Source organism: Malania oleifera, chromosome 8, assembly GCF_029873635.1.
Source record: "Malania oleifera isolate guangnan ecotype guangnan chromosome 8, ASM2987363v1, whole genome shotgun sequence".
NCBI classification, from domain to species: domain Eukaryota; kingdom Viridiplantae; phylum Streptophyta; class Magnoliopsida; order Santalales; family Ximeniaceae; genus Malania; species Malania oleifera.
In genome coordinates, this window is record NC_080424.1 from 100,687,533 (window position 1) to 100,699,669 (window position 12,137).

General features: G+C 33.1%; 1 protein-coding gene across 1 annotated transcript; it reads right to left on the reverse strand.

The window, feature by feature from the left end:
* Positions 1-6,355: 6,355 nt before the first annotated feature.
* Positions 6,356-9,142, reverse strand: LOC131162260 (6,7,8-trihydroxycoumarin synthase-like). The gene is made up of 2 exons (XM_058118564.1): positions 8,220-9,142; positions 6,356-7,106 (listed from the first exon to the last, which is right to left on the reverse strand). The coding sequence occupies exons 1-2, from the start codon at positions 9,087-9,089 to the stop codon at positions 6,495-6,497; spliced, it is 1,482 nt and encodes a 493-aa protein (XP_057974547.1). The 5' UTR covers positions 9,090-9,142; the 3' UTR covers positions 6,356-6,494.
* Between the last annotated feature and the right edge of the window lie 2,995 nt (positions 9,143-12,137).

The following is a 12,137-nucleotide window of genomic DNA, read 5'->3' on the forward strand; positions in this document are numbered from 1 at the left end:
TATTTAAGAAAATACTTTCCCAAATTTTGAAATTGTATAGAAAATTTTTATAGGAAAATACTAGCATGGAAGGTTTTAATATATACTAATAGGAAAATAAGTTGAGATATTAAACTATCACGGTGCATATAATATTAATAATAACGCATATCTACAAAAATATTACAAAGGTCACAATAGGTAATAAACTAAAATATATACGTAATAGGTAATACTAAATATCCTAAAGATACCATATTAAGTAGTATCACATATGTTAAAATAATAGAAATACCCTAATAGGTACTACTAAGTATAAATATAGTAATAAGATTATACTAGATGCCATAATAAGAATACCCTAACGCACCAAAATACCTAATATGTACTACTAAATATATATATATATATAAAATATTATATATACTGTCATAATAAAAATTATACTATAGTAGTAATCCACCACAATAATAGTGCGCAATCCACACAATGATAATCCAAAACCCTAAGTTTTAAACCTACAATTTGAATGTTGCCCATTTAAATAGCCAAAATCCTAAATATTCAATCTGCCATAATAATTAACATCCTTTTATATGAACATGATAAACTGCGAAGATATCAATACTAAATACCTTATAGTGCTAACTCATACATCAAAAATGAAAACCCTTCCTGAAAGACCTGAGCACGAACACTAATTACAAAGACAAACATAATAATATATGCATAAAAAAAAACAATGATAAAAATAAATAAATAAATAAATAAATTAAACGTGAAGATATATTAGGAGAACAAAAATCCCGCAACAAGAAAAATAAACTAGTTAATATTTACCATTGTGAAAATTTGAACATGAATATTAAGCACTAAAGATAATAATACTATATTACAAATCCTATGACAACAAAATTAAGGGATATATATACAATAGTTTAAACACGAATATTACATTAAAACTCCTTTCTAATTATCTTACAAGTTCACTAGTTAACAAATAAAATAAAATGAAATAGATGAATAAATAAATAAAAACTTAACAAACTAATAATAGACAAAAATCCGTATGTGTTTAAATAGCATGATGTACTGATGCGAAAATAAAAGAAAAATAACTAACTTTATGTACTGAAATCCACATGACACCAGTATACCTATGTATATATATGTATATAGACAGTGTGCAGCAGGAAAAGTAGAGGGAGGCAGGGGACTCACCATGGGTTCTCGTGGAGATGCCGGAGAACAGGGGGCTGCCGGAGTTGCAGTAGAGACCGGGGATGGAAGTTGTTAGTCTCGGAGGGGCTTCAGGCGGTCGTGATGGGTGGCCGGAGTCGTAGCTGGTGTGTGGCCGGGTGGAAACCAGGGCTCGGGTGGCTGGCGGCTGGAGGTTGCGGGCCTACTGGTGCGTCACGGGGAACATAGGAGAAGGTTCCTCATCTGGCCTGCTGTGATGGTTCTAGTCAGAAGGCCTGCAAAGGTAGCTGGTCTGCTGCTGCTTCGGGTTCAGATGGCTTTCGTGAGAGAGGAGGCGTGCTGCTCGTGGGTGAGTGATGGTGAAGATGGCAGCTGCGGAGCAGAGGAGCTCTGGTGGCGCTGTGGAGTAGAGGAGCTATGGTGGTTTTTTGGATAGTTGCTTGGGCTGTGGAGGACTGAGGGAGGCTGGAAGAGCTATGCAGAGCAGCGGGAGACTACTTTAGGGGAATGAGAATGGAGGAAAGAGTAAAGGAGAGGGTGAGAACAGGGGAAGAGAAGAGAAACTGGGAAAGAGAGCAAAGGGGCAGAGAGAATGGAGCCGGGGAGAGAGGGTTAGGGTGTGCACGATGGTTTTTTTTTTTTTTTCACTCTGTTTTCTTGTGCCTCCGGCTTCTTCTAACTGTGACCCCCCCCCCCCCTTTATAGAAAATTTTGGGAAACCCTAGCTCCTCTCATTTTTCTTTTTCTTTTTTCCATTTTTTTTGTCTCCTTTTTTTATAACTTTAGGGTAACAAAATATATGGGAATAATAATAATAATAATAATAATAATAATAATAATAATAATAATAATAATAATAATAATAATAATAATGGAAATAGCAAAAATAATCATAGTAAGGTAATAATAAGAATGATAAAAATAATGAAAATAGTAATAATAATAAAATAATAATAATAATAATAATAATAATAATAATAATAATAATAATAATAATAACGATAATGAAAATACTAAAAATAGTACTGACAACAATAATAAAATAATAGAATAATAATAATAATAATAATAATGGTGGTAATAATAAGAATAATAATGAAAATAATCATAGTAAAATAGTAATAATAATAATAATTATATTTACAGTTAAAGATAATAATAGAAATAATAATAATAATAATAAAAGAGTAATAAATAGTGATAATAATAATAATAATAAAATAATAAAAGTAATGGTAATATCAATTTTAATAAAAATTTTGTTATATTGGCCCTGGGAAAAAATGGGGTGTCTACAGTTGGAATGGTGTTGTTACTGCCATCAGTAACTCTGCAGGAAAATCGAAGCTTGTATATGATGAGGTCGTCAACATGATTTTGACGGAGGAAATTAGAATGTAGTTAAACCATGGCTCCTCTTCGAGTTCAACCTTGAACATGGAGAGTTGAGGTAGAGGAAACATGCATGGACAATCAAACAACCGCGAAAGATCTAGGCCCAGGCGGTCTAAATCCAGAAATTCCAGAGGTACTTAGGACACAGGTTCCCAGAGCACAAAAGTTATTGAGTACTAGAACTGTGGAAAAACTGATTATTACAAGAACTAGTGCAGGAGTCAGAAGAAAGAATATGAGACGAGGGCAAAGACAGAAGCAAATATTGCTTTTGAAAATGATGAGATGTTGATATGCTCTTTGGAGAGCAAGCAGGAGTCTTGGGTCTTAGACTCTGGAGCCTCATTTCATGCCACATGCTGCAGAAATTGCCTAGAGGAGTACACACCAAGTAATTTTGGTAAGGTGTACCTTGGAAACAATCAACCTTGCGATGTAACCGACAAGGGAGTTGTGAATATCAATATAAACGAGTCAGTATGGAAGTTGAAGGATGTCAGATATATTCCAGACCTGAGAAAGAATTTGATTTCAATTGGTTGGCAGATGAGGGATACACAATGAAATTCATTAGCGATGAATGGAAAGTTTGAAAGGGTCTACTAATGATTGCGCGAGGTAAGAAAAGCGAAACACTTTTTCTAACCTCCAATGCCTCCATGTTTATTTCAGTTGCTGCAAGAAATGATGACAGCAACATCTGGCACGAAAGACTTGGTCACGTGAGCGAGAAAGGACTCAAGGTGATGCACTCAAAAGAAAAATTGAGTGGTCTACAGTCAGTGCAGATTGACACGTGTGAGGATTGTATAGTCGGGAAACAGAAGAGGGTTAGTTTCCAGATAAATACCTATCCCCAAAGAAGAAGTAACTAGAACTAATCCACTTTGAATGTGTCGGGACACAACAAGAGAATGCCGAGAATCCTCAAGTGGAGGAACACGTGGAGTAGATTGTCGCACCACCGTCTCCTACTCCAGCTCCGGAGCTTAGGAGATCTACTCGGTCTCATGTACCAAACAGAAGGTATATTGATTACTTACTTCCTATAGATGGAGGAGAGCCCGAATGCTATGATGAAGCATGTCAGGTGGCAGATACGAGCAAATGGGAGCTTGCGATGAAGGATGAGATGAAGTCTCTCACCTCCAACAGAAAGTGGGAACTAGCTGAGTTGCCCAAAGGCCTTTACAATAAGTGGGTGTATAGAATCGAAGAGGAGTATGATGGCTCCAGAAGGTACAAGCCTCAGTTGGTAGTCAAAGGCTTTGAACAGAAGGAAGGGATTGACTACACCGGCATCTTTGCACCAGTTGTGAAACTGACAGCCATCAGATTAGTCCGCAGGAATCGAACAGATAGGAAGATGGTGACTACAGAGAAACTGAAGTTGTGTTCAACTTCAGTTGTTCTTCATGCCTGAAGACATATTTTGAGCACATAATTTATTCATGATACTGGTTGAGGAGACGTCTTTATCTCCAAGTGGGAGATTATTGTAGTTGGAGCCAGAAGATAGCCCGAAGCTAGAACTGAGTTGGAGAAGCGGTCCATTCATGGAGCTGAGTTGGAAAACACGGTGCATTTATCTCTATTTTATCTCTCCATTGTAACTTCCTATGTTTTGTTTGATTATGTATTAATTTTGTTTTAAATTCTAGCTCTATAAATAGAGAGCTGAGAAATGTAATAGTACAGTGAGAAGCTCAGAGAGTCAGAGAGCAGAGAGGAGAAAAAGGAAGAAGAGAGGGAGAGAGAGAGAGAGAGAGAGAGAGAGAGAGAGAGAGAGAGAGTGAGAATTGTAATTTTCTGATGAAATAGTGAATATTTGGTGTGTGCTCTGTGGACGTAGGTCGATATTGACCAAACCACATTAAATTTCTAGTGTCACATCTTTCTGGATGCTCACAAGTTCCTAACAAGTGGTATCGAGCCAACGGTTCGTCACACTGGGTGAGCGACATCGTAAAAGTCGAGATAGGAAGTTAATTCTCCTAACGTGCTAATAGTTGGAGGACCAAGTGTGTGGCTAAGGCCAATAAGGATCATTTAGGCTGCGGATGGATCCGAATAGGGTCAAGACATGAGAGGTAGGATTGGTTCGGAGGCACGTGGAATGCAATCTGATGCACATAAGGCACCAGTGGTAAGGCCCACTTGAGCAACTGTTGGAGAATTGTTCCAGAAGGGAGACGGTTTCCGTTCAAGGGGGAGCAGGTGGAACTCACAAGTGAGGGGGAGATTGTTGAGAATTCCACTTGTGAACTTGTCCTACATTGGAAAATCAAGTGGATTATAGGTGCTTATATAGATGGATGGACCCAAGACCCAAATAGCTTAAGCTTTTGGGTCAAGTTGGTGTTCACCCATATGTATCAAGCCCACCCATGGGCTCCTCCGGTCCTAACACAACTTGTAGGCGTGATGACTTAGCATAGCATTGGACCCATTTGCACTGTGCTTGTGATGTATCCATAACTATATATATAGCTAGTGTCCCATTCTATCCACCCAGCTCCATCAGTCTCCCCTAGAAGCTGTAGGCTCTTTTCGTCCATTTTCAATTCATGCTTTGATTTTTATTTCAATCACGAATAAGTCGTTCTAATTATTATTTAAAAAAAGAAATTCAAGTTCAAAAAATTGAATCTAGGGCCTTCCGTCTCTCAATACTGTTAATTAGCTGCGTAAAGTCTGAGACTCAAATTTGGATTTATATAAATTTAGAAAACTGATTATCAAAAAATAAAAAAAATAAAAAAAAAATACGGCTTATAACATATGCTTGTGCTGAACAACTGCAAGAACAAGTTAGAAGATGGACTGTAGGTGAAATATTTCTATTGGAACAAGTATGTCATTCAAGCCACCACCGATCCATTCTTGAAGCTGGTTCTAGGCATGGCGTCTGTAACCATGGCAAGTCTGGATTGAGTGACCTAATTCCCACTAACATAAATTTCTGAACAGAACTTGCAGGCCATGACGGGAACAACATTGAGAAGAGTAGACACTAGCCTTAAGGACATCAAATGCAACAGGAACAAGGCCTCGAATTGCCATACTTTCAATTCTTGTGAGAATCGTCGGCCCAAGCTTTCTCAAGTCCACTTTTGAGCAGTAGTATCGGGAACATTTGCAGCCAAAATTGAAGTCTTCCAAAATATTAAACCGAAAAATGAAACTAAAAAAAAAAAAACTAGTGAACAAATGCTCATTCTTTTTCCTTGAATCAAATAATAATTTAAAAAATTATTAAAATAATAATTTGCAAAGAATACATATTAAAAGTACTTGATGATAAAATAAAAGTTATTTTAATTATCTACTTAATTATTATGTTTCAAAATTTACTTTACAAGAACAATCTTATTATACATACAATTGAAAAATAAATATTTTTATTTTAATTAAATTTTAAATTCATGTAATCATTTGAAAAATATGTTTGTTCAATGTATGTACCTAAATGAAAACAAAAAATAAAAATAAAAATGATACCAAAAATGAGCATTTCTTCAATCAAATGTTGATAAACCTACGGAATATGGTGAAAATTTAAATAATATGTTTGTTCAGTACGAAAAGAAATAAAAAAAAATTTGAAACAATATTAAATAGACCCTCTTAATTTATATACTTAAATTATGGTCTACCTCTACCACTATTAGTGTTAATATATTACAACTTATAACATATGCTTGTGCTGTGGGCTGATTAAAAAGAAAATAAAATCTTTTTGCCAATAATTTGTTCATACGTACTATGAACATAAAATTACAAAATATGGGAGGAACCCTTTATTAAATTTATGACAAAGTAGCAACCACTACAAGCAAATTGTACATAAGATTGACTTGGAAGTAGAATTTTGCATATTGATAATGCTTACTACTACCCACATGGTTGTATATATTAATTCATACACAATACTTTTTAGATATGAGATGAAGAGGAATTTTCTTGTGCATGGTAATGCCAGGAATCACGTCCATGTCAATGTCTTCCTTCTTCATCCCTTGCGGCAACTCCCAATCGAAGAAATAGAGAAGATTGGCGAGTGCGAGCTCGATAGTTAACACTCCAAGGTGCATCCCAGGGCAAAGTCGCCGACCGGTGCCAAATGGTATTAATCCAAAATCTTGTCCTTTGAAGTCTATAGAACTTTCTAAGAACCTTTCAGGCAAGAACTCTTCTGGGTTTTCCCAAGCATCGCAGTCCCTTCCTATGGCCCATGCGTTCACTAAAATTATGGTCTTGGGTTTGATTTCATACGCGTCTAGTGTAAATTTTTGAATTGCTTCTCGAGGAACAAGCATGGGAGCCACGGGGTGCAACCTGAATGCCTCTTTCACCACAGCCTTGAGGTAAGGAAGTTTCTGAAGATCGTCTTCGTTTATGAGATTTTTCTTTTTTATTGAATTTCTAAGTTCTTTTTGTGAGGTATTCATCACTCTAGGGTTTTTTACTAATTGTGTCATTATCCAAATTACAGAAGCTGCACTTGTATCTGTTCCACCGACAAGAACATTCTGCATAACAAGAATAAGATGATTAATTAATGAGGATGCATACTGTATCTTTTTAATTAATTATAAGACTTGAGATGCAGTAGTGAATTTTTTTGGAATTATAAAACTTGTTTCTGAACCCACTCTAATGTCTGAATATATAAGTTTTTATTATGCTCGTAAGATTTGAGTAATTAACCCAAAGATTGGGAGTTTGAGCATGTACCAAATATATATGCCTCTCCTCATAATCAAATTAAGAAAAGAATGATGAAAGTATTTTTATCATGGGCTATGTTCCAAATAGACACAAAAGTATATAGACCCCATATTTATGCAAGTCTCAAACATATGATCCATATCTATGTTCGTTTTGAAACGCTACAATCTGAAATACCTCACCGAAAATATGTAAGGTGACTCTTAAATTAGATGTAATCTTGAATTTTATCTTTTCAATCTACAAATTTTGGTAGTTTTTAGGTATATATTTTTTAAAAAATTATTATTTGTCCTAATAGTTTAAGTTTTTGAGTCAAATATACGACTTACTAATCGATAAAATTTTAGACGAATCAGGACAAAAGAATAAAACAAGAAGAAGAAAAGAAACATAATAACCACTTTAGGAGGATATATTGTATCCCAGGAGTCTCATCGAAAGATATAAGAAGTAGACCAAATTATTAGCTACACCTTGTATATGATTTGTTAGGTGCAAAAAATTAAAATTACCTATTAATGTAGTTAAAATACCAACACATATTGAATTTACATTGGTCTAATATTCGAATTAACATGTTAGGTGGAATATTGATGTATCTAATATTTTTTAAATAGATTAAATTATTAAGTATGCCACTTATATCTTTAAAAGGAGAAATTATTAGGTATATCATATAATCTATAAACTAACATAATAAAACAGTGACAACTCATGAGTTTTTATATTTATTTTGAAAAAAAAAAATTTTTTAAATGACTTAGTCAGTCTCATGTAAGAGTTGTCACTACTTGATTTTATGTTAGTCTTCCTATGATGTGGGAGATCTGGTTTAACTAATAATTACTTCTTTGACTTCCCAAGTCACAATACTTTATAATGGCTAAAAATTAAAATTTAAAAAAGAATACCATGAGCAGTGCTTTAATATGATCAAGAGTGAAATCATCAGTTGCAAATAGCCGATCCTTTCTCAGGCGGAGCAAGACATCAGTGATGTCCTCCTCCTGGGGTTTGGACCTTTCAGGGTTCAGGTGCTCCTCAATGACCTTCTGGTAAAACAAATCCAATTCCCTCCAATTCTTTTCCAGCCTCCCAAACAGCCCACTCACTCTGTCAACCCACCACCCCACCACCGGAAAATAATCCGACACGAAGAAACTCGCCATCATGGCCTGCGCCTCGTTTAGCAGCTCCACAAACCTGCTCTCCTCGTACCTCTTCCCAAACCCAATCCTACAAATAATCGAATTCGTCAGACACATCATCATCTCGCTCAAATTCACGGGTTTGGAGGAAAAGGAAAGTTCGGAGATTTTCTCGAGCGTGCGGGAAATCTCCTCCTCCCGGACGGAGCGAAAGGAGAGGACCTTCTTGGTGCTGAAGAGGTGGAGCATGCAGATCTTTCTGACTTCTCTCCAGTAGTCGCCGTACGGGGAGAAGGCGAGGTCGCGGCCGGAGTAGGAGAGTTTCTGCTGGCCGAGCATGGAGGGGCGGCCGGAGACGGCGAGGTCGTGGGTCTTGAGCACTTCTTTGGCGACTCTGGCCGAGGAGATGACCACGGCGGGGACGGAGCCGAGGGTGAGGGACATGAGGGGGCCGTACTTGGAGGAGAGGTGGTGGAGGCGGATGTGAGGGGCAGAGGCGTTGAGCTGGTGGAGGTTTCCGATGAGGGGGAGGCCGAGAGGCCCCGGCGGACTCCGGTTGCGGCGGTGCCGGTGGAGGAGAAAGAAGAGGGAGATGGGGAGGGCGAGTAGGAATAAGAGGAAGTAGTTTTCCATCGTGGAGTTAATTTGCCTGGGGTGAGTTTAGATTTGGATTGAGTGGAGTGTTTAAATAGCCATGGCCGGTGAGTTACGTGAGCTTGTTTTCATGGGTGGGAAATTAGAGAACACTCATCCTCCTCTAATTAAAGAGTTTTTACACTATTTAAGTTTTATTATTAGAAAATATCAAATTAAACAAGGAGGCATTATATGTCATATTTGATGAATGAAACCTACGAAACCATTTACATGATGGATATGTAGTAACTCATATATAACACTAGCAATTACAGGCAAGTATAAGTACATTCTAAACAAGCTTGACTTGTGACAGCGTCTATTTAATTGGAAACTTGAATATTGGGTCTTAAACTTGACGTAGATTGCATACATTTAAAATAATAATAAAAAAAATTATATTAAAATATAATACTTAATGATCATCTATTTTCATGTTGCATTGTCATACTTTTTTGAATCTAATTTGACCCATAATTTACAAAGTGGACATTTGACCCAAGTTATTTTATTTTCTTAGTATTTTATTTTGAAAAATATAATACTTATCTCACTAGTTAATATTTTCAAAACTCAAGATTATAATTTATAGCATAATATATCAATATCCTAATCTTAGTAATTTCAATAACACTAATTATCATACTATTATAAACTTGTAATAATAATAATATTACACACTTTTTCATGTAATATATATATTACTATTATAATAATAACAATCATAAGTACCAAAGCAAATAATAATAATAATAATAATAATATTCCCAAACTTCACCATATTAATTTAAATCTTTTTTTATCTATTTTTAACAGGTCAATTTAAACAAAAGGTTTATAACTCACTACCTTCACCTTGCAATTAATTAATTTTATAGATGAGTTCATTTTTTCGAGAAAGCCAAACGCGCCGCATGACTACATGCACCTAAATTGATCTAGGATAGCAGCTCGGTGATTGCTTTTCTCTGGGCTGATGTCACTGAATGGCCCACTTGTCAGGCCTATTTGATAACTATATTTGTACTCATCCATTACCTACTCCATACACCTACTCCATACACACTAAGTATTAATTTAAGAGTTTTTGTTTTCCGTTTTAACTTTCTTTTTAAAAAATATATTAATTAATACACTATTCTGAAATGTATTCCCTAAAATGACCTTAATGTAATCTTTGGAGTAGTGAAATTTAATTTGAACGAATAATGGTACAGTAGATACGTGACAAATCTTATTGGTTCATCCAGTAAAATTTTCTTGGGGACATTAATTACTCAACTACCTAGTGTTTGATGCATGACAAATCTCGTTGGTTCATACAGCAAGATTTGTTTCGAATTTGGATTTGTTGATCCATCCGTTTTTGGACGTGTGACAAAACTCGTTGGACTATCCAGCGAGTTTTGCTTGCCTATTGAGTTTTTATTTATAATTATGTTTATAATGTTATGCATTTTTCATTTTTGAATAATGACAATAGATATGGATTGTTTTGAAATTGTTTAGAATTTCATTAATTATTATCAATGTGAGCAACATTTTTCATTAATTTTTAGGGAATAATTATGAATTTTAATTATTGTTGCTGAAATTGCAACTTTTTTTTTTGAAAATTGTACTCTTATAGGAATTTTTCGAAATCTGTATATATATAATAATAAAAAAAAGGTAGCGTATTCAAAGGTTGCGACATAGTTTAAAAAAAAGAAAATTTTCGAAAATGGATGTAGCCATTTCTTTATATGAAACTGTTTCGAATCTTGCATGTAATATATAGAAGAACTTTAAAATTTGAAGATAATGATATACTATTTTATTATATATTATAATATATTAATTATTAATGAAACTTAATTCAATTATGTAATGATAGTAAGGATTATTTATTAATTTAAATTAATATTAAAAATTAAAAATACTAATTTAATTAATAAGATTATTGTTAATTAATAAATAATATTATATTATTTTAAATAATAGAAAATAATTAAATTTCCATTAAAAATTAAAATAACTTGCTTTTAAGTTTCTAATTGTAAAAGTATTATTAATTTTATTCAAAATATATTTAAAAATTGCTATATATTATTTTATTATATATTATAATATATTAATTATTACATGAAACTTAATTCAAGTATGTAATGATGAATAAGAATTATTTATTAATTTAAATTAATATTTACAAATTATAAATACTAATTTAATTAATAAGATTATTGTTAATTACTAAATAATATTATATTATTTTAAATAATAGAAAATAATTAAATTTGCATTAAAAATTATAATAATTAGCTTTTAAGTTTCTAATTATAAAAGTATCATTATTTTTATTCAAAATATAATTAAGAATGACTGTATATTATTTTACTAAGTATTATGATATATCAGTTATTATTAAGTTTTTAAATATATAATTTTTCATTGAAGATGTTAATAATTTATTATAAATTTTTTAAAAGGTAATATTTAAATTGTATATATATTTGCAATTATATTTTTAAATACATTTAAAATTATAAAAAAAAGTAGACTACAATGTAAAAGAAAACAGTAATGATAATGCTCCGAATCATGTATGCATGCAACTAGACGTACACATATACGTACCAATATATTATGACATATGAGTTATTTTAATTCAATTCTGGATTGAACAAGAACTATTTATAAATTTAAATTAACATTAAATAAATTAATATGTTGAATTAAATTAGTAATATTCATTTTAATCTTAATTTATATCATAGTAATATGCTGTAAATATACATTAATAACAAGATTATTGTTAATTAAATATAATAATCTTATATTATTTATTAACCTATTCATTATTAATAAAATATAATTAAATAACACACTATCTATATTCCTTATTTAAATGTTGAGTATTCAGATTGTTAACCTAAGAAATCACCACAACTTATGAAATAAAAAAAAGATCCTAAGTATATTTTAAAAGTTCAAGAATTTTCCTAACTTATGAGGTGATTTGTACTTAATTAAATAACATTTTGACATGCATATATAAATTATATA